The sequence below is a fragment of the Sinocyclocheilus grahami genome, unplaced genomic scaffold (assembly GCF_001515645.1).
Source record: "Sinocyclocheilus grahami isolate Dianchi unplaced genomic scaffold, SAMN03320097.WGS_v1.1 scaffold121.1, whole genome shotgun sequence".
Taxonomy (NCBI): domain Eukaryota; kingdom Metazoa; phylum Chordata; class Actinopteri; order Cypriniformes; family Cyprinidae; genus Sinocyclocheilus; species Sinocyclocheilus grahami.
The window spans coordinates 1,678,689-1,702,217 of record NW_015505300.1 but is presented as its reverse complement, the minus strand read 5'-3'; the positions used below and the strand labels follow the sequence as shown (position 1 = coordinate 1,702,217).

General features: G+C 39.1%; 1 protein-coding gene across 1 annotated transcript; it reads right to left on the bottom strand.

Annotated features, from left to right (window-relative positions):
* Positions 1-1,712: 1,712 nt before the first annotated feature.
* Positions 1,713-21,812, bottom strand: LOC107589858 (MAP kinase-interacting serine/threonine-protein kinase 2-like). Its single transcript, XM_016278425.1, has 14 exons — positions 21,719-21,812; positions 21,129-21,304; positions 20,944-21,031; positions 20,646-20,747; positions 20,449-20,546; positions 15,547-15,626; positions 13,525-13,598; positions 13,228-13,332; positions 13,077-13,132; positions 12,687-12,782; positions 4,624-4,818; positions 4,147-4,311; positions 3,995-4,035; positions 1,713-3,624 (listed from the first exon to the last, which is right to left on the bottom strand). The coding sequence occupies exons 2-14, from the start codon at positions 21,177-21,179 to the stop codon at positions 3,339-3,341; spliced, it is 1,437 nt and encodes a 478-aa protein (XP_016133911.1). The 5' UTR covers positions 21,180-21,304; positions 21,719-21,812; the 3' UTR covers positions 1,713-3,338.
* Positions 21,813-23,529: the final 1,717 nt, after the last annotated feature.

Here is a 23,529-nt window from a genome sequence, read left to right as displayed (position 1 = left end):
CCTTTATGACATGGATGCTGTTGGGGTCCAAGCAAACACAAAAAAGTATGGCTGACTGACAGTAAAACACATTCACGTTGGAGAATTTGCTCACACACAGAGAAACGCACACAACTGAAATTGTTAAACTATTATATTAATACTCCTTAAGCATGCTTACACACATTTTGTTGCGGTTATAGATATTTGAAATAAACTCACTTACTGGTCCTCTTCTTTTTGTAAGAATTTATATATCATTTTCAGGTTTAACTAATCATAATGTGGCTTAATTAAAAAACTTGATATGTCTGTATAAATTGGAAAACTTTGACAATGTGATTTTAAATCTTAGAACAGTGATTTTATACTGTGTAAATGTAAATTCAAAAGTAAAACCTGTGAAAAGCACTATATTAGTGAGTTGAATGAGCCCATTAGTGGTCCTCTATAAATGCAATTTCAGGGGAACTTACCGAAGAAATATAGGGCCATATTTACTGATCTAAGCACATGGTCTAACCCCTTGTCCAAATACCCGCACTTGCGGTCTGTGTATGGGATACACCAAGTCTCAAATACTGCTCCGGAGCGGTAGTGTGGAATTAGTGTGCATTAAGGGCACTGCGCTTCGGCGTTTTTAAGGGCTGGGACAGTCTTGCTCACCTACTTCCTGTCGCACGCACGTGCTATCAAGTGGCCAAGACTGCAAGTGTGGGTATTTGGACAAAGGGGCTGCATACCAATTTTCAAGTCAGGACTAACAGATGCATAGCGTACATAGCGGTTTTTAAGCTTTTTCCCTGTTATAGTGCTACCAAGTGGCCAAACGCCACTGTTTACTGTGATCTCAAATTGTGCTCTTACATATGTGTTTAAGTTTGGTGAATATATCTTAGTCCGTTCAAGAATTATAGCCATTTTAGTAAAAGTGGTCCCGCCTCCTTCAAATGTTTTGGCCTCCCTTTGTGATGGAGAGTCAAAAGTTCAACTTTTTTTTTTGATAATTAGATATTCAATACCAAAAGTAGTAAAAAATAAATAAAATCTGAAATACCCGAAAATTGATCGAATCGAATTGGGCGATCGTTGTGAGCAAACAACATAAGGCACTTGAATCTGCAGCTGACGGTTTAGGAGTTATGAGCGATTTCGTACTTTTGATTGCTGAAACACCCGTCAGGCTGATTGGGGTGAGCCTTGGTGACGTTGAAGACGGTGCGAGTATTACCATCCCTCCAAGTTTCTACGACTTACGGTTTGGTCTGCCCGATCAGTTTTACGTGGAGATTGCTGATCCTTGGCCAGTCTAACAACAACACGCTTGAACCCCTAATAATAATAATAATAATAATAATAATAATAAGTTAAGGTAGTCAATTATGAGAGTGTTTTTACAAGAAAGCTGTGACCACTCTAGCTGAACAATTTTCCATGTTCTTTATTTTGGCCCCCCTGGGTCAGATGAGAAACAAAATGGTACAACCACATGAAAATACCAGATAAACATGAAAGCTACACCACTGGCCCTTAAAATAAGTGTAGACTAGTAAGTTTTCATGTATGAGGGGGTTCAAAAATTAAAATGGGTTCACTGCCAAAGAAGCTGGCTGTTCACAGAGTGCTGTATCCAAGCATGTTAACAGAAAGTTGAGTGGAAGGAAAAAGTGTGGAAGAAAAAGATGCACAACCAACCGAGAGAACTCAATTTTTGAAAACTCAAAATTCAATTGAAAGTAAAAAATAAAAACAAAAATAATGGTCTTTCTCAGAAAGAAAGACTATACTCCGCATATTCCAAGGTGGTTTCCTTCAGAAAAAAAAGAGGAATCAACTGTATATGCATTTCAAGAACAAAACGCTTGCAAACTAGAAAAAAAAAAGCAATAATGATAGGCTTTGCTTCACTCAGAGCGAGTAGGAGTTCCTGGTTGATCTGCATATTTGCTGGTGACACTACATGAGAAAAAATTAGATCAAACATTAAAGTGTCTACAGTCACCTAAGAAAGAAATTGTGGAACAACAGTAACAGGAGTCTATGCGTCACCGAGGACCAAAAAAAATAAATAAGGGGAAATCCTCACATTCAAGTTCTACATCCTTAAATTTTTAAAAACAAATAAACAGACACTTTAAAAAAGGAAGATGAAAATCTCCCTTTCCAGCACGCACACAAAAATGAATAATAAAAAAAATAAAAATAAAAAGAGGGTGGGGCAAAATAATATAGCAGCATGGCACATTGGTATGTCTGGAGCTTTCTTGCATATCGGAGCTTCACCTTTTCATTAGATATCGGCCTACAAGTACAAAATTGAGGCTAACAGAGAACTTAAGGTCTTTTCAAGGAATTATCACCTTTTTAGAATTTCTAAGAATTCGCTGCAGAACCTTGAAATGCACCGCTGGCTGTTCCTTAAACGCATTTCAGGTCAAAAGGGGGATGAAGCATGAGGAAATGAAAAGGGGGAGGAAATATGATTATGCAACCAATTCCTGTTTTCCTGAGAGGCCAAGTACAAAAGTTGCACTGCACTGCTCAGTCTCCCTGAAAAAGGCAAAACTTCCCAGTGCTAGGACAAAACGTAGAACACCAATGAACTGACATAGAATGAGTCTTTCTGCTTTAAAATCTGCTTTGGTTTCTCATTCAGAGAGAGATCCTGAGGTTTCTGATGAAAACCTTGATGAGATTTGCTTTTGGCAGAAAATAAGTGTTAAAACAGTGGAGTGAAATTGGTAAATGAGGTCCTTGATAGATGAATTTAGACTAGGGAAACCCCACACAACATGGCTGCAATTTCTGCCCTGGATAACTTGAATAAAATGAAATAATCATTTGCCACTTAAGTCGCAGCAACAGTTACATAGTCTTTGTCTGCCATCAATATCCCTTTGTGAGTGACTGAAGGAGAAATAGGTCTCAGTGGCATAAGTACATATCAAATGTTTCAGCCACTGGGAGTCCCATGTAAGCTCAAAGGCAAAGAGCAGAAATGTTTTTCCTGATGCTTAGAAATTAAATAACATGGGTGGGGTCCAGCTTTAGATGAATGGAAGCAACATGAGTCCTTTGGTTCCAAAGGTTTTTCATAAACATTGTTATACCGACAGATTCCTGGGACTCTCAGACGTCAACAAGTCTTTTTCCTGGCCACAACAAGCTTTTTATCCAATCAAAACTATGTTTGCAGGGGGCCTTTGAGGTGCTTTAAGTGCTACAAGCATGAGACCTTCTCACAAAAGCTTAGAGCCCACAAAGTGAGTGGGCAAAGAGGTCAGAGGTCAACACTGCCTAGTTGAAGATTCCGATAGAGGTCGTCAGTGGAGAGCAGAGGCTGGAGAATATAGTAGATATCAGGCACAGTCGCCCACAGTCACAAGCGGGGTGAGGAGCTGGCGCAGTTCAGCAGCACACACTGCCCCTCGGTGCTGGCTGCCTGCGGTCTTCCTGCGGTGGGCCAGCTTGGACCTGGAGGAAAGAGCCAGCAGCATGGAGCCGGAGCTAGAGGAGAGGAGAAGCGGCGAGGAGGGCGCATTCTCTAGCTGCTGCTGCTCCTCACTCTCTTCCCTCTCAGCCAGCTGCCGGTTCATGGCTACGGCCTGCCCCGCAAAGAACGTCAGGTCCTGAGCGCTACCACCCCTGGAGAAAGAACATTGAAGGTCAGGTAAGCATGATTAATGGTCTGCTATTTAGGGTCAAAACTATTGCTGCTGGAATTTATAAATGTATCACTAAGCCCCCAATATACTTCAAACAAAAATGAAGAAAACACTGGCATTGCGCCATTTCCAACAACATCAGGATAAAACCAGGTTCGCTTGTCAAAGCAAACTTTCCAAAAAAAGTTTGCTCTGGCTGGTAAAGAATTTTGAACTACAGTACCATTGCTCCATGGCAATTACTTAACCGGTAGGTGTGCTCCGGTATTTCAAACTTCTTTTTACCACCCCCTACAAGCAAAGAACTTCGCTGTGAGTATATCAGGACATTTAGTATGCAATATACTCACCTCTGATGTAATATGGATGCAGACACAGCGTTGGGTGCACACTAAGATGAAGAACAACAGAAATGGGTCACAAAACATGATTTACAGTCAAAGCAGCAAATAATTAATTGGGCTGTGTCAGAAGTCCTAGAGCTGGAAGGGAATGGACATACCCCCTTGACCCAAGGGTGGTGTAGAACTTGGGCAGCACTGAGGCGGTCTTTGGCATCCTGCACCAACAGCTTGGTGATGAGGTCTTTGGCTGCAGGGGAGATGTGTGCCCAGTCCTTCTCTGGAAACTCGTACTTGCCTTCCTGAATACTCTCAAACAGCATGCACTGTGGACACATTGTGATGAATGGTATTAAACATCAATTTGTAGAAGTAATATCACTTTTTAGGATCAACCCTAAGGTTTTCTTTTCCTTTTTAAATCGGCAAACGTCTGTAAATAAACTTGACAACGCAACCCAATTGGGCTAGTGACAATTTAGTCGGGCAGTCCTTTCTGTCAAACCCTGACTATCAAACCAGATGGCTAGACCAGGTCATTCCTGCTACGATTCAATGGAAAGTTTTGAACTTTCAGTACTTTCGATACTGAACACTTTCCCAGAAAACTATGCATCTTGCCCAAGTAAGTGGTGTACCTGGCAGGCTTGGCAGGGCTCTCCCCAGTCCCAACCACAGTCTGTTCCACAGCGACCCACAAAGGGCGGGTATCCACTCAGCATGATGTAGAGGATGACGCCAAGGCTCCACAAGTCACAGCGCTTGTCGTAGATGCTAGCTTCTTCATTAAAGGCCTCCACTACCTCAGGGGCCATGTATTCAGCTGAGCCACACTGTAAGAATAAAATAAACTTTTTAGTAATGTAAAAGTTCTCAGACACGTGAGGAAAAGTCCACAAATCTCCCCATGGGGTTTAAAGGCCACAAGGACTCTAGTGGCTAGAGCAGAGAGGAACAATCCTGGTTTCACTTCATGTTTACTGCATACATAGTCATTACTGTCCCATCACCATGTCACCAGTGTGAAAGACGCTCAGGACAGTTGGCGCCTTGAACGGACAAATACATACAAGTATGTTAAAATACCCATCTTGGGGAGTAACTTTGTAGCTTTAACAATGATTAGTGGTCGACCGATATGTTTTTTTTGACAGCCGATGGCCGATATTTAAATTTTATATTTAAGAAATTTGAAATCATTTGAAAATGGATTTAAAATAAGTGTAAAATAAACACTTATATTTTAGAAGACAAAGCATTATTCACAAATAAATATTTAATAAAAATCTAATTAAAAGGAAGTAAACACTGTAACCAACAAGGCACTCAGTATTCTGGGAAGTTTGTGTGCATTGGGAATCATATATATATATTTTTTAAATAAAGCCAAGGTAACACTCATTTTACGTACAGCACACAATGAAAATGACATGAATATGACTGGGCAAATGCATAAAGCGTAGCATAATTTGAAATCACTAACTTAGTTTAAAGTTTGTCGATCGCGCGTCTCCAGTGAAGCTGAACTCTCCTGTCAGCATTCAATTTGCACAGACCGACCGTCACACAGAGAACACGCGAGCATGCAGGATACACATGCACACGTCACAAGATCTCTCAACTGGATCCGACTAAGTTTGCAAGGTTTGTGAAATTAAATGTTCGTTCATTAGTCATTCAAAGATTTGTTTAAATTATATAAATGCATATTTGCTGAATGCTGACCGCAAATGATAAAAGAATTATAACGTTTGCCTTTCTATTACTAATAATATTAAAAGCAATCGTTATAATTCTTTTTTGTATAGCCTACATTGTAATTCCTTTGTTTAACAGTTCTATCTGATTATTAGATAGACATATCTATATTAGACAGAACTAAATGACGAATGAACAAGAGGGAGAATGTGAGCGGTGTGTGCTCTCAAGCGCTGCCGTTCTCAGCGCCATCAAAACAGAAGTCCCGCCTCAAACACACCGGCCAAACAGAAAAATATATCGGCCAAAAATGCCAAATATCGGCCACGGCGATATATCGGTCGACCACTAACTGATTAATCAATATATAATTTATACAGTGTAGTACACATTTTATTTTATTTCATACCGTCTCTGTTCCGGGTTTGCACACAAACTGCATTGCAATCATTTTCCAAAATGTCATTTGTATGAAAATATTACGAAGTCTGTAAATGGCCGTTAACAGAGACCAGAGACGCTAAAGACTGAAGCAAAGAGGAGAAAATACTGTAGCAGACAGCGCAAACTCACTATTCACGTTGCACGCAATACAGTGGGGCAAAAAAGTATTTAGTCAGCCACCAATTGTGCAAGTTCTCCCACTTAAAAAGATGAGAGAGGCCTGTAATTTTCATCATAGGTATACCTCAACTATGAGAGACAAAATGAGGAAAAAAAATCCAGAAAATCACATTGTAGAAATTTTAAAGAATTAATTGGTAAATTCCTTGGGAAAATAAGTATTTGGTCACCTACAAACAAGCAAGATTTCTGGCTCTCACAGACCTGTAACTTCTTCTTTAAGAGGCTCCTCTGTCCTCCACTCGTTACCTGTATTAATGGCATCTGTTTGAACTTGTTATCAGTATAAAAGACACCTGTCCACAACCTCAAACAGTCAAACTCCAAACTCCACCATGGCCAAGACCAAAGAGCTGTCAAAGGACTCCAGAAACAAAATTGTAGACCTGCACCAGGATGGGAAGACTGAATCTGCAATAGGTAAACAGCTTGGTGTGAAGAAATCAACTGGCTACCATCAGTAACACACTGCGCCGCCAGGGACTCAAATCCTGCAGTGCCAGACGTGTCCCCCTGCTTAAGCCAGTACATGTCCAGGCCCGTCTGAAGTTTGCTACAGAGCATTTGGATGATCCAGAAGAGGACTGGGAGAATGTCATATGGTCAGATGAAACCAAAATAAAACTTTTTGGTAAAAACTCAACTTGAGTCGTGTTTGGAGGAGAAACAATGCTGAGTTGCATCCAAAGAACACCATACCTACTGTGAAGCATGGGGGTGGAAACATCATGCTTTGGGGCTGTTTTTCTACAAAGGGACCAGGACGACTGATCCGTGTAAACAAAAGAATGAATGGGGCCATGTATCGTGAGATTTTGAGTGAAAACCTCCTTCCATCAGCAAGGGCATTGAAGATGAAACGTGGCTGGGTCTTTCAGCATGACAATGATCCCAAACACACCGCCCGGGCAACGAAGGAGTGGCTTCGTAAGAAGCATTTCAAGGTCCTGGAGTGGCCTAGCCAGTCTCCAGATCTCAACCCCATAGAAAATCTTTGGAGGGAGTTGAAAATCCGTGTTGCCCAGCGACAGCCCCAAAACATTACTGCTCTAGAGGAGATCTGCATGGAGGAATGGGCCAAAATACCAGCAACAGTGTGTGAAAACCTTGTGAAGACTTACAGAAAACATTTGACCTCTGTCATTGCCAACAAAGGGTATATAACAAAGTATTGAGATGAAATTTTGTTATTGACCAAATACTTATTTTCCACCATAATTTGCAAATAAATTATTTAAAAATCCTACAATGTGATTTTCTGGATTTTTTTCTCATTTTGTCTCTCATAATTGAGGTATACCTATGATGAAAATTACAGGCCTCTCTCATCTTTTTAAGTGGGAGAACTTGCACAATTGGTGGCTGACTAAATACTTTTTTACCCCACTGTATATATATATAAACACTTTGAAAGGATTTACAATGCTGATGACCGTTAAATGCATCATCACACTCTATTGAAAAGGGTCCACTGACATGCTCTTTGTCCAAATTAAATTCATAAAATCAGTCGAGCATTTAAAATAACTTTGTGATCAGACGTGGTTTCATAAATTCCAGAAAATCACATTGTAGGATTTTTAAAGAATTAATTGGTAAATTCCTCGGTAAAATAAGTATTTGGTCACCTACAAACAAGCAAGATTTCTGGCTCTCACAGACCTGTAATTTCTTCTTTCATAGGCTCCTCTGTCCTCCACTCGTTACCTGTATTAATGGCATCTGTTTGAACTTGTTATCAGTATAAAAGACACCTGTCCACAACCCCGTGGGGTCAAAAAGATTACAAGAATTGTGAGCAAAAATCCCAGAACCACACGGGGGGACCTAGTGAATGACCTGCAGAGAGCTGGGACCAAAGTAACAAATGCTACCATCAGTAACACACTGCGCTGCCAGGGACTCAAATCCTGCAGTGCCAGATGTGTCCCCCTGCTTAAGCCAGTACATGTCCAGGCCCGTTTGAAGTTTGCTAGAGAGCATTTGGATGATCCAGAAGAGGATTGGGAGAATGTCATATGGTCAGATGAAACCAAAATATAACTTTTTGGTAAAAACTCAACTTGAGGAGAAAGAATGCTGAGTTGCATCCAAAGAACACCATACCTACTGTGAAGCATGGGGGTGGAAACATCATGCTTTGGGGCTGTTTTTCTGCAAAGGGACCAGGATGACTGATCTGTGTAAACGAAAGAATGAATGGGGCCATGTATCGTGAGATTTTGAGTGAAAACCTCCTTCCATCAGCAAGGGCATTGAAGATGAAATGTGGCTGGGTCTTTCAGCATGACAATGATCCCAAACACACCGCCCGGGCAACGAAGGAGTGGCTTCGTAAGAAGTATTTCAAGGTCCTGGAGTGGCCTAGCCAGCCTCCAGATCTCAACCCCATAGAAAATCTTTGGAGGGAGTTGAAAATCCGTGTTGCCCAGCGACAGCCCCAAAACATTACTGCTCTAGAGGAGATCTGCATGGAGGAATGGGCCAAAATACCAGCAACAGTGTGTAAAAACCTTGTGAAGACTTACAGAAAACGTTTGACCTCTGTCATTGCCAACAAAGGGTATATAACAAAGTATTGAGATGAAATTTTGTTATTGACCAAATACTTATTTTCCACCATAATTTGCAAATAAATTCTTTAAAAATCCTACAATGTGATTTTCTGGATTTTTTTTTTCTCATTTTGTCTCTCATAGTTGAGGTATACCTATGATGAAAATTACAGGCCTCTCTCATCTTTTTAAGTGGGAGAACTTGCACAATTGGTGGCTGACTAAATACTTTTTTCCCCCACTGTATTGGAAGAAAATCATTTTGAATTGGGATGGGAGTTTATATGAATGCATCTCTGAGGGGAACTGAATGTCTTCAGAAAAGTTTACATGGCGCTTTCATCGTGCATCTGTAATGCATACTGAAGTAGTATTTAATAAGCGCAGTGCTGCTGTATTTACAGCGGTAACCAAGGAAACGCTGTTTTACTGCTGTTCTAGAAGCGCCACCTGATGTCAGAGCGAATTCTCATTCAGTCCATCTGCTATTTCTGGTACGTCCAGATGTGTTTTGTGTTGTATAATTTCACAAAGCTAAAGTCAGACTATTCGGTTTTTGCTTCAGATTACATGTTATTTTACATGTGATTATTCAGTTTCTGTACCCAAACACCTACAAACCTAAGGCACTTTTTAATTTGTATCTTTGTTCCATTTAATTGTGATATTGCTTGTAATTTGTTCTTATTTACTAACTGTTCAATAGTCTTTAATAATGTTAAAACTTTATATTTGTTTGGCAAGTAGTTTTTGCTGTGGTATCGAAATTGGAATCGAGAATTGTAAAATTTAATTGGCGTCTAAAAATTGTGTCATATCAGCTTATTTATTAGAATAAAAGATTAAAAAGTTCAAAAACAGTGATAACAGCAACTATTTTATTTTTTTGTGACCGGGCCAGTGAAAATGTTGCCAGGGCAAGTAAAAAAAAAAAACTGAAGCACTGGCCTGACCGGGCCAGCAGAAAAAAATCCTTAGCATTGAGCTCTAGCCATCTAGAGCTACAACATTTATCAGAGCTACCAGCACTCCCTCGGCTTGGCCTCTCCTGTTTGTTTTCACCTGCAGGGCATTATCAAGTTTATTGTTTGGAGTTAAGCTGGGGTGGCCTGATGCGATTCAGACCTGGACGCGTCAGCGGACAACTGTTCTAGCAGAGCCCACAGGCTGCTGCTGTGGTCTGCACTGTCTCATGTGGAAACCAGGCCAAAAGGTTGCTGCTCCGGGGGAGAAAAAGGATTTAAGCCGCTCTACACCGGCTGGGGAAAAACAAGTCCCAACCTTGTTCAAGTGTTACATAATGCACACATACGAATGGACATCCTGAATGGTGCACTAATACTTAATGCAACGAACAAAACCCCTCCGTGAGAGCGAACCGAGGAGGTTAGCAGTTTAGCGGGACACGAGCAAACCAATTTATTCTATTATATAGAAGTGTATATTCTAAGTGTACAAGTATATTCTATTTTATAGAAGTGCAGCTGTCTAGTAAAAGATGGTTACACAACTACTGTATGAGTCACTAACGCAAACGGAGGAAGCTGAAGATGTTATGCTGATGTTTCAGTGCAGGCTGAGGGGGAGGAGACTACATATCCTCAAATGACATTCCAAAAAACAAGCCAGGACTGCAATCTCTCCGACCCAGACAAATCAATGGGCAAGCCTCAGTAACCTCGCAAACACACGCCACGTTCCCTCAAACCATCCAAGCTCTGTAAATGTGTCAGGGGTATCACTTTATAGGAAATGCGATAACCAACAATAGTGTGTGCCATGGTAAAATGTGACTGTGTGGTTTACCGTAAGTGGCCCTTGTAATTTGAAGTAAGAGCTCTTGGCTAACCAATCAAAGCTAATACAAGATCACCTGATTGTGGGAGCACAATTGGAACACTTCCACTAGGCACATAACTATAGTATTTGTCCCACATCAGGAAAAGTAGTACATGGTGATTCAACAAATCACAGACAGTCCAGCAATTATAAGGAAAAACTGTGTTTCCAGACAACATGTAGGTTACAGAGTAAGGATTTGCCAATAATTTGCTGGGCACAAGTGTGTAGCGGTGCACAGAGCAAAAGACGGAATGCCTGAATAAATGTACAACTTGTTTATGTCAGTGACTTCAGCCACTGCAAGTTAGATTTGGCATTGCGTCAGTCTCAATACTATGTTCTCGGATGTTTATGAAGCAAATGTTATCATGGCAAGACAGGACTTTAGCTCTGGCAAAAGTTTCCCTGGTCACTATTCTTGCAAGCAAAACCACAATTGTGGGTGAAAATGCAACAGTATTCAAAGTGATAGTTCACCCAAAAATTTAAACTGTCATCTGTTATTCAATGTTCAAAACCCATAAGACATTCATTCATCAAGCATGTTTAAGCTTCCATTGACCATATTTGATGTGTTGATTTTTTTTAATATGACTAAATGGCTAAATTGGTTCATCATACAAAGTGAGTTTACCCATCCAGAAGGCTTGGATTAAACTGCTCAATTCATTTAGATTTCTTTTAAGATGTCTTCATAAACTATCAATATTTCAGTGGTAACTTTATGGACCAACAATCTCTCAGGTTTCATTCAGGTTTAAAAAAATAATAATAATAATAATAATAAATAAATATATATATATATATATATATATATTTTTTTTTTTTGCATGTTTCGAAGATGAACAAATGTCTTACGGGTTTTCAGTAACATGATTGTTAGTAAAATGACAATTTTTTTTTTTTTTGGGTGAACTAAACCATTAACATGGTATGCTACAGAAGGAAACGCTAATGCTTCAAATCAGTTGAAATTAAATGATGAAAAGGTAAAATGCCACGTACCATCCAAGTTCTGACCCACCCCCTTCCCGTTGCAGAGGAAATTCTCCAAGAAAGGAAAAACTCTGTAGACATCAGAAAGAACAGACCATACAAAACCACAACCCTCTAAAAAATGCTGGGTTGTTTCAACCCAACTGTTGGGTTAAAAAGCTAATTTAAAAATGTAACCAAAATTTAACCCAACCGTTGGGTTAGTCCATATTTGACCCAACATTGGGTTGAAACAACCCAGCATATTTTAGCGTGTAGTAAGCCAGTCTGCGCACTTCAAAAGCATCTGAAAACCCCAGGGTGTGGTGAGAAGATTGAGGTATGGGTGAAAAGGACCTCCATGAGGAATTGTTTATACTCTCTGAACATGAAGGCCTTCACATTCAAAGACCTTTGCTCATTCCATTCAGACCAAAGAGCTGATAAAACCGCTTTTAGCTTACTGTATTCCTTGATCTGTAATCTTGAGAATTCTGTGACCCAAGGTAACATCAAAACATGTTCAACCCTCACAAAACTCAAGTTACTGGAGGTGATCCCTTGGAGGTTTATTGGCTGTAGCTTTAAACCAATAACCTTTATCACTGCTCTTCTTGTTTTGACATCTAGGAAAACGGTCTAGTTTTAGTGCCTTGAATTATGTAACACCAAATTAAATGTAGGTGACAATACGTACATATGGAAACATAAGTGTGAATAAGTCTTCAAAATATTTAATCAGAATGCAAAATATGTGATCCTTTCTGGCTGAAGTCACAACTCCCCCTCACGTTTTCCTTGTCCTACATCGGTCTGCTATTCACATTTTTATTAATGAAAAATTCTATAATGTCATAAATATTGACATTATAAAATACGAACCCTAACCATTTCATTGCAACGTGTTATTTAAGTGTGATAACATAGGTCATCAGCCACACTGCTATCTAAGATACCGGCAATCAAAAAGTCCACATCAGTCAACAATTAATATGGGTTAAACTCACTGGAGTCAAGAGCTCAGGGGTGGAGATGGGAGAGCGGTCACTATTCAGTTTGATCCCGCTACCCAAATCAAAATCGCAGATCTTCACTGGAGAGATCTACAGAAAAGAAAAAAAAAAAAAAAAAAAAAAAAAAAAAAAAAAAAAAAAAAACTCATAAATGCCACAGTCTGAAATGAAATGAGTTAAGTAGGCCAGTGAGTATTCCTAAACGGATAACCGGCTCAATTCATGTTTTTGTTCAAGGGCTCAATTCATGTTTTTGTTCTAGAGCACAAAAAGCACATAAAATGTTACTGTACCCAACAGATGTCAAAAATCTGGTCAGAAATGCAGTGCATGTGTGTTCTCCTCAGATGTCTCATGTCTCCTCATGTACAGAGCGAGACTCACCCTGTCACTGTGTTCACAGAGGATGTTCTCTGGCTTTAGGTCTCGATGTGCCATCCCTATAACGAGACATAAACAATCATCTATGTTGGTAATATATATATATATATAGTGCATGATAACATTACGTTGTATCAACACTAAAGTTCCCAACCTTTGTTGTGTAGGAAGTCCAGAGCACTGGCGATGTCCTGCACCACTATGCTGGCTTCCTGCTCATTGAAGTGTTGTCTTCTGTGTATGTGAGTCAAGATAGAACCTGGGAAATCGAATGGATGCATGAAGAGTTAGGATTATAGATTAATTACAAAATGAATACACACACACACACACACACGTTCAAACGTCTAGGTAACATTTTTTTAAAAATAACTTTGTATTTTAATACACCATATCAGCAGTACTAATTTCCATACACCCACAAAAATAAATAAATAAAAAACCCACTTACCACCTCTCAGTTTCTCAAAGACTAAATAAAATTTGTCCTCTTCCTCAAAGTATTCCACCAATTCCAAAATGTTTCTGTGGTGAGAAAAAAATAAATAAATTAAAAAAAAAAAGCATGATATCTTACAGGAAGCTTTTTCCAATTAGTCTTCATGAGCTTCACAGGCGTTGTTCCAAAACCACAATAAAAAGTCACAATAATCAACCACAATTGATTTCAATGCCGTTTGCATTTAGTTAAGCTAACTGCATAATAATTCAAGCATTAAAAAAAAAAAAAAAAAGCTGAAATACTGGGAAAAACATTCAGTAATTATATCAGAGCAATTTTCAAATCAATCATTTAGTTTAGAGTATTAAATGAAATTTCTCTCCCCTTTGCCCCCATGTTGGATTTATTTTTTCCCCCACAGTTTGTTGCAATGCACTTTGGGATTTCTGTGGCCGTTACATGCAATTTTGCCTTAGATAGGTTTTGAACAGACCAGTAGTGTCACACCAGGATTCCCGTACCTGTGGCCCTGGCACTGGTAGAGCATTTCCACCTCCCTGAAAACACGGCTCCGACTGTGGCCTGGCCTCTTCTCAATTATCTGTATAACATTGAAACAATGTTAATGACCATCCATGTCATCTCAGTATTCAGCTTGAGTGGACAGATCTGCATATCCCTTTGTGGATCACCCACACTTGGCGCGTGTGGGAGATTAGCAAGCAAACAGATGACACGCCACTGCCTGCCTACAAAAGAACATCTCAGACTACTGATTCAGCAGGTCACCACATGGTCATCAGGATTTACAAGCTGGCGGACTAGACAGACGATCAGGTTTCACAACATACAGGGCGTCCAGTGCATAGTACAAAGTAGTGTCAGGTTCCTCACCCCAAGTGAAGTGTTAGAATGAAATTATAATGATATTCTCCAATTGAACCAACAATGCCACCAATGTTCTGTTTTTGTTTACTGGGAGCACAGCCATCAAAAGGCCATCAACAGCTGGGAATGTGTTGATAAGTGAGGTTTAGCAATGAACTTAAATAGAATTTATATAGCAGAACTTGTCTATTGAATTTTACACTGCCGTTCAAAAGCTTGCGGTCAGCAAGATTGTTTTTGCCTGTTTTTGAAAGGGATATCTTATGCCTACCAAGCCTGCTTTTATTTGATCAAAAATACAGTACAAAGTACAAACAGTAATATTGTGAAATATGCTGCTCATGAAACTTTTCTTAGCAATGTTGAATATTAAGCAGTTGTGCTGCTTAATATTGAAGGAAACCAAATTCCTTAATGAATAGAAAGAACAGTCTTTCCGCTACATTCAATCTGCCGTGGCGGGCCACCACACCAAAAATCATCCCCGCCATGGCTGCAGCTTCTCAGTGACATCACAATGACGCCACTCACATCATTCACAGTCGAGGAATTAGTGGAGGAGACAGAAGCAGGGCTTGAAATTGGGTGAGGGATTGCGGGTATCAATAATAATTCTACTCATTCCCACAGGTTCCGCGCTTATAACGCAAGACTAAATAAAATTTGTCCTCTTCCTCAAAGTATTCCACCAATTCCAAAATGTTTCTGTGGTGAGAAAAAAATAAATAAATTAAAAAAAAAAAGCATGATATCTTACAGGAAGCTTTTTCCAATTAGTCTTCATGAGCTTCACAGGCGTTGTTCCAAAACCACAATAAAAAGTCACAATAATCAACCACAATTGATTTCAATGCCGTTTGCATTTAGTTAAGCTAACTGCATAATAATTCAAGCATTAAAAAAAAAAAAAAAAAGCTGAAATACTGGGAAAAACATTCAGTAATTATATCAGAGCAATTTTCAAATCAATCATTTAGTTTAGAGTATTAAATGAAATTTCTCTCCCCTTTGCCCCCATGTTGGATTTATTTTTTCCCCCACAGTTTGTTGCAATGCACTTTGGGATTTCTGTGGCCGTTACATGCAATTTTGCCTTAGATAGGTTTTGAACAGACCAGTAGTGTCACACCAGGATTCCCGTACCTGTGGCCCTGGCACTGGTAGAGCATTTCCACCTCCCTGAAAACACGGCTCCGACTGTGGCCTGGCCTCTTCTCAATTATCTGTATAACATTGAAACAATGTTAATGACCATCCATGTCATCTCAGTATTCAGCTTGAGTGGACAGATCTGCATATCCCTTTGTGGATCACCCACACTTGGCGCGTGTGGGAGATTAGCAAGCAAACAGATGACACGCCACTGCCTGCCTACAAAAGAACATCTCAGACTACTGATTCAGCAGGTCACCACATGGTCATCAGGATTTACAAGCTGGCGGACTAGACAGACGATCAGGTTTCACAACATACAGGGCGTCCAGTGCATAGTACAAAGTAGTGTCAGGTTCCTCACCCCAAGTGAAGTGTTAGAATGAAATTATAATGATATTCTCCAATTGAACCAACAATGCCACCAATGTTCTGTTTTTGTTTACTGGGAGCACAGCCATCAAAAGGCCATCAACAGCTGGGAATGTGTTGATAAGTGAGGTTTAGCAATGAACTTAAATAGAATTTATATAGCAGAACTTGTCTATTGAATTTTACACTGCCGTTCAAAAGCTTGCGGTCAGCAAGATTGTTTTTGCCTGTTTTTGAAAGGGATATCTTATGCCTACCAAGCCTGCTTTTATTTGATCAAAAATACAGTACAAAGTACAAACAGTAATATTGTGAAATATGCTGCTCATGAAACTTTTCTTAGCAATGTTGAATATTAAGCAGTTGTGCTGCTTAATATTGAAGGAAACCAAATTCCTTAATGAATAGAAAGAACAGTCTTTCCGCTACATTCAATCTGCCGTGGCGGGCCACCACACCAAAAATCATCCCCGCCATGGCTGCAGCTTCTCAGTGACATCACAATGACGCCACTCACATCATTCACAGTCGAGGAATTAGTGGAGGAGACAGAAGCAGGGCTTGAAATTGGGTGAGGGATTGCGGGTATCAATAATAATTCTACTCATTCCCACAGGTTCCGCGCTTATAACGCGATGACGGAATGTATCATTTGTACGTGCTTTTAAGTCTTGCCAATTTAAACATTCAAGTGACTTTAAGCCCTTCAAGCGCAAAAAGATGTGAAATTGAACCATACACAATACTCACGTGCTCTCTTATAGACTGTTTTCAGTGCAGCCACACCCAAAGCGCACACACATAAAGCCACCTCTGAAACAGCGTGCAACGACAGAATTGAGTTATGTTTTGTGCCTTATTGCGCGCAAACTGCCAAATACATACAAAATCGTCAAAATGCCTGTCTTGGCGAGTACAGCCGTGGCCAAATGTTTTGAGAATGACAAATCTTAATTTTCACAAAGTCTGCTGCCTCAGTTTTTATGATGGCAATTATACACCATACATGCATATACACCAGAATGTTATTACATACAAAATCGTCAAAATGCCTGTCTTGGCGAGTACAGCCGTGGCCAAATGTTTTGAGAATGACAAATCTTAATTTTCACAAAGTCTGCTGCCTCAGTTTTTATGATGGCAATTATACACCATACATGCATATACACCAGAATGTTATGAAGAGTGATCAGATGAATTGCAATTAATTGCAAAGTCCCTCTTCTCCATTAACTTAATCCCAAAAAACATTTCCTCTTCATTTTAGCCTTGCCACAAAAGGACTGGGGCACCTTGCCATAAGGCAAAAGTGATAACTAAGTGGCTCGGGAAATGGCCAGGAAACTCCCCAGACCTTGTGGTCAATCAAAAACCCACAAATTCTGACAAACTCCAAGCACTGATGCTGCAAGAATGGGCTGCCATCAGTCAGGATGTGGCCCAGAAGTTGACTGACAGCATGCCAGGGTGAATTGAAGAGGTCTTGAAAAAGGAGGGTCAACACTGCAAATACTGAGTCTTTGCCTAAACTTATTGTAATTGTCAATAAAAGCCTTTGACACTTATGAAATTATTGTAATTATACTTCAGTATACCATAGTAACATGATCTAAAATTAAGAAGTAAAGATCTAAAAACACTGTAGCAGCAGACTTTATGAAAATTAATATTTGTCACTCAAAACATTTGGCTATGGCTGTATTCACGTAAACAGTCGGTCTATAGGGTATTAAGTGAATTTAAAACATTGAGAAGCAAAACACACGCGTAAAAGTATTAGATCCGTGCACAAGCTCTTAAAAAGACAGCAGCCTAAATAAACCTGCTGTTGTCGGTGTTATTACCGTTTATGCTGGGTACACGCCACAAGATAATCAGGCTGATTTTGGGCCGATTTCTCCCCTTCTGACAATCCTAGGTAATGTCCCGATTATCTTGGTGGTTCTAAAGATTATCTCATCAGATTTTCCTGTGGTGAGAGGGGTGTTAAGAGTGACTGAATCTGCTCGGAAGAATGTCGGAGGCGCCCCGATCGCGAATTGTAAATATTCAACATGTTGAATAATTACGATCAGAAATCCTGATGTGTGGGGGGAACCCCGAGGACAAACGCGAGTACGATCTATCACGTGAAACTAAACAATATCCAATCAGAAAGCGAGCTGACAGAAGACGGAAGCATAACAAACGCAGTCATTGCAATTTCTTCCTGCCTATCGTCCGCCATGTTTATTCTCAAGTCTCGAGAGATTTTGCGAGATTTCCTGTGTTCAGTCGGGACTCTGGTTGAAAATCTGTTGGTGTGTGGTGTGCTGTCTGTGTCACATCGTGGCACACCACAAACTATAGGAGCAAAACGGTTAAATCTAGGATTTTCTGTTCTCATGTTTGTGGTCTCACAATTTGAAAATCTTATAAGATTTTAAAAATCTTATAGTGTGTACCCAGCATTATTTATATTGTGAAGACTATCCAGTGTTACTTTACAGTTGAATGGATTCAGTTTCTGTAGTAATTCTGTACTGAAATATTACTGTTAGACCTACCTGAAAAACTTAAAGTACTGTTAATTTCATTTGTAACTCATGTTTTTTGTTTGTGCTATTGCGTGTCATTTATTTAATTGTTCTTATGGTCTTTATTAGTTCAAATAAAGGTAATTCTGAGTTTGAGTGCACGTGATTCGTGGGTGGGGAGGTATAAGCACCAGGAGGAAGGGGGCGTGGTCCATGTGAAACAGTCCTGCCACCACAGCTGGAAAAAAATCCTAGAGGAAACACTATATTTAACATAAAACTTTTGTAACAACACAAATGTCTTTACCTTTTGCAATTTAATTGCAACCTTGCTGAAAAGTACTAATTTTTCAAAACAAACAAATTCTTACGGTCCCCAAACTTTTGAACAGTTGTCCATTTCTAAAGGGCTCGGGCTAACAAAATGTGTTGCCTCCCTCAATGTGCTGGTTTATCTGCCATCTGTCCAAATAAAATCCATTTACCTTGGCATTAGACTATTATTCCATGTAATTTATACAGGGTCCATTCATTTTAACGTGTAGATGAGCATTTATGCCACAGTATCCCAAAAGGTTAAGCATTAGCCAAACATTTTACCCCAAGTACACATTTCACAACAAATGGGATGCAAATTACAAAACAATAAACTTAAACTTTCTCTAGCTTCCAGAAGAGCACCGGTTCATAAGACTCTTGGAATCTGACAATATTCCATGACATCAGCCATGTGGAGAACCTGCTGTTTTCAATTTTGCGTTCCCTTTGGCAAGTTACAGAACATTTGCTATGAAATGCCACATGAACATCCTACACACGCTTCATTTAGCACCCACGGCTTCCTTTACATATTACCATTCCATCTTCTAGAGGTTAAATAGATGTAGCAAGAGACACCACACTGCTTTTTCAAAGATTACATGTCCTGCTTCAGAATGTCAACAATTGAAAAGAGGAAGTTTCTCTGCTGAGCAGGCACTGTGGTCATTTATATTTTTGTTCCACAGCTGCAGCAGCAGCAGCACAGTAGCTGGAAGGCCATTGTTCCAGAGAGAAGTACATGTAACACAACATCACATAACAAATAAAACAGCTTATAAGAACACAGCTCAAACGACCATGAATCAAAGCTAATGTCCGGTATTTCTTGATGAGGGCTGAAACACTGATACAGAGCTATCCCAGATCTGTCCCAGCATAAACCCCCTTTTATTCTTATGTAACACTCTACACTGAAGGCAGGACAAATAACTAAAAGCCAAAGTTTGCTTCCCTCAATTCAGATTCCTAGTATCAAACACTTGAAGTGTTCACTAATAAACATCATTGATGCTCTAACATAATTTAAGAGAACATACAATGTCCAGCTGCAAAAGTTAGATTTAGAGATTTGCGGTAGAATCCACTCTTTAAAGTCTGTTCCCCCTCCACTGTTCAGATTGCACGATATTATTTCTATTAATCAGTCACATATACTGTTGCAGCAGAAATAGCTACTATATTTTTTCCATTAAGGGGCAACTCAAGAGATAAGAATATTATAATACTTTTTTACTCCATTTTTTTGTAATAAGATTACAATGAAGCAAATTTTTTTTTTTTAAAGAATATGGCTTGCAATAAGTTAAGCCTTTTATTTTCTCATTGGTTGAAGCACACTATGTATCACTCATTCTACAAAACTACGCTGTGATAATAAAACTTGCTTGAAAACAGTGTTACGAAAGACGTCACAAGATCAGCTCAAATCACATTGCTAACTGCTTATAATTAACACCCAATTACAGCAAGCTCCAATTTGGCTACAGTCTGAGATTCTGTGACAGCAAAATCAGAGCAATAATCATGCAAGGAGGTTATGGCCTAAAATGGTATTTTGCTATTGCAACTGGAGTTTAACCTGAACATAGATAAGACACTGATTATTTGATAGCTGTATGAGCACTGAGTACACAGTTTGTTTAGCAATATGCTGCTTTAACTAAAAGAGGGCGCTGATACTTGCCTTTACTGCATATTCTTTATTGGTGATCAGATTGATGCAGGTGTGAACAACCGCATAAGCCCCTTCTCCAAGAATCTCATTTTGTAGTTTGTAAACATCTATAAATTAAAGAAAAAATATATATATTTACCCTCCTTAGACAGCGAAGCTATACTCCAGGCTTGAGCATTTAAAAAAGACAAACAAAAAGGGCTTGCCTTCAAAACGTCCGGAGAAACTGTCAGTGGCTCTGCATCTTTTTTTCTTCTTATTTCTCTTCTTGGCATCAGGGATATTGATGGGCCGGCTAGATGGCATGTCTTAAAAAAAACAAAACAAAGTTAAAGTGCACAATGTGTGCCAAGTCTATCACTCTAATCTGCTATGAACTTTGCATAACAAAGCTTGAGAGATAAGCAATATCTCCTCAATAAGTATTTCATCAGGGTTTACTTCAACCTCAAAGACTGATAATAACAGTCAATATTAATGAAAAAGTAGGCAAAATAGCAGTACCAGGCTTTGTCGAGCGGTTTAACTTGAAGGACAAGTCAAGATGGGGTTCCGAATCTATGAATTCATCAGTCTTGAAAGGATTTAGCCCCTGGGAATAGGAAACAAGTGTCACAAATTAAAGTCTACCATTTCACACTCACCCAGGGCATAAAACACTTTCTGGTAAATCAGAAGTAGTTACTAACCTTGAAGGAGCGATGGAATCCTGTGACCTCCGTGATTTTGTTTTGCACCATGTTTTCAAATCGTCAGATAATGATGTGCAGCTTGGTGCCTTAATCACAGTTCAGTGGCTCCTTTCAATCAAATACTGATCACCTCTGACCTGATCACCTCAAGGTGGTCGTGCAACAGATGACTCCTGCTTACACAGAGAGAGAAATATCATCAGTATGACCCTGAACAGATGCTCTTCCAGCAAGATCATCTAAAGTCTCAAAGAGACTAAGAGAAGAGGAAAACTCGTGTAACTTACAGACTTGGTATTTTCCACATTGTAATAGTCAACAAAGTCAGGAAATTTAACATAAAACAAACAAATGAATTAACTTGCTATTAAAATAGAGAAATATATCAACTGAGAAATCTTATGCAAGCAGTTAAAAATCTGTTTAATCTTAGTTTACAAACTGTCAATAGCTATTTTTAATCTGGATGACCGAGTAATAAACCATCTCTGGACTGCATGCGGTTTCAGTCAGAATGACCGCGGGGGTTTTCTTTAAAAAGAGTACTAGGAATCATTTAAAAGGTAGTGGAAAGGGATTCATCTTACCCCGTTACTAGCCGTGAGGCACCAGCGTTCACGCTGTTGCTCCAACCCACCGTTTAACAGGTTGCTACTCTGTGTTTGTCAATTGTAAACGAAAGTCGATAGCACAACGCATATATAAGGTCGTATCTCGCACTCCGCCCACTCTACATTCCACATCCAATCAAAATAATTGCAATGAGAGTCAGGCTTAAAAACTAAGAACGCTATTGGACTTTTTGATAACAGGGGCGGGGCATCCAGTTCCTAACGTTATCTATTCAGAATCAAAACTGGACAGGCGCTTTAGTTACACCGGACTTGTTTATTTTCCTATCTACTGGACAGTGGAAAAATTAGTACAGTTTTAAAATGAACACACTTCAGGAAATATATATATATATATATATATATATATAATTCTTGCCTCACGTGAAGCTACAAACCTGGTCTGGCAAAGACTGATATTTGACGGCCAAAACTTCATATAATATTCTAGTGTTTATTTTTCAGGAACTATTGGAAAGGAAAATATTGAAAGGTGCAATATCACAACCCAAAACATAGAAGCGTGTATTCATGTTTAATATTTCCTGCATAATTACAGCCAGAGTAACTGGTTTTTCCGGTAACAATAAAGGTGTTATTGTTGACTGTCATATAAATATGTGCATAGGTTGATGTACTGTAAATATTGTTGGGAACAGCTATTTTAGGGGTTTCAAACTCTGTTCAAGTCAACAATTAAATATCTAAGTATCTAATCTTAATCGTTCAGAGTTTTCTTTTTCTTTTTAGTATTTGTTGTAGTAGGATTATTTGAATATAACTTAATTGCATGTTTAGAACCACTGGTCTGTAGTGAGCAGGAGGATATGTGGCTCACTGCAGCCATCTACTGTTCATTTCGGTCAATAAAAAATGCAGAAGTTTAGTGTTACTTTGTTCATTTGTTGTTATTATTTCCTATAAAATTCCAGACCAAATGCATAAGATAAGCATGAATTACTTTAGTTAAAGTAGTACCCATATTGTGTATACAGCATTCGAGCCAACTCACGCATTCTCAGTCTCATTCTATGCTACATATATTCCATTCAGAACTTGCATACAGTTTTGGTTTTCGTGTTGCTAAGAGGACCGACGGCCACATACCCTGTACACGCAGCAAAGTTTTGGGAGTGACATATAAATCCCTCATCACTCATAAACGTGGGATTCACTTTTGAAATTGCGAAAATTTACGACAGTGATAACCGTAGCATTGAATAGCAGAAAAATATAATTGATCAAAACAGATATGCAATGAATAAGCAATATAAATGCAAACTAAACGATTAATAGAAAAGTATTTTAATTTTCGTATCAAAACATTTTTTACATAATTTTATGATAAAACAGAACCAGTCATCATGTCGTTAACTACTACGCATGTCCAAACGTCAGACAAAACTCTGCTAACAGTTTATTTATTTATTTATCAACTCAAACCCAACCAAAACTCCCACCCAAGCCAAGTAGCCGCCGTGTTAATTCTCACTCCAAGTTAAACACAAACGTTGGCAGACCTGAATTAGAAATATAGCTGAGTTCAATTTCAGTTTAATAAAATAATACAATTAACTTTGATCACAAGGTTAAACAACATCAAAGCTCAATAGATGTACAGGACTTGGAAAGCAACTGTAATTGTACTTCTCATTTATGTGCCAAAATGATCAAAAATTAAAATCTGTTACAAAAATAAACTCTGTTGTAAAACAAAAGATTTCCAAATCAGCAACTGTGAGCTGCGTGCAATTTTGAATAATGTAACCCTCTTAAAAGTGGCCATC

Coding starts and splice junctions, on each gene's coding strand:
- LOC107589858 (XM_016278425.1), bottom strand. CDS start 21,179: ATGGTGCAAAACAAAATCACGGAGGTCACAGGATTCCATCGCTCCTTC. Junction 13,133..13,227: donor GGACTTCCTACACAACAAAG/GTTGGGAACTTT, acceptor GTCTCGTTATAG/GGATGGCACATCGAGACCTA. Junction 4,312..4,623: donor AGCCCTGCCAAGCCTGCCAG/GTACACCACTTA, acceptor ATGTGTCCACAG/TGCATGCTGTTTGAGAGTAT.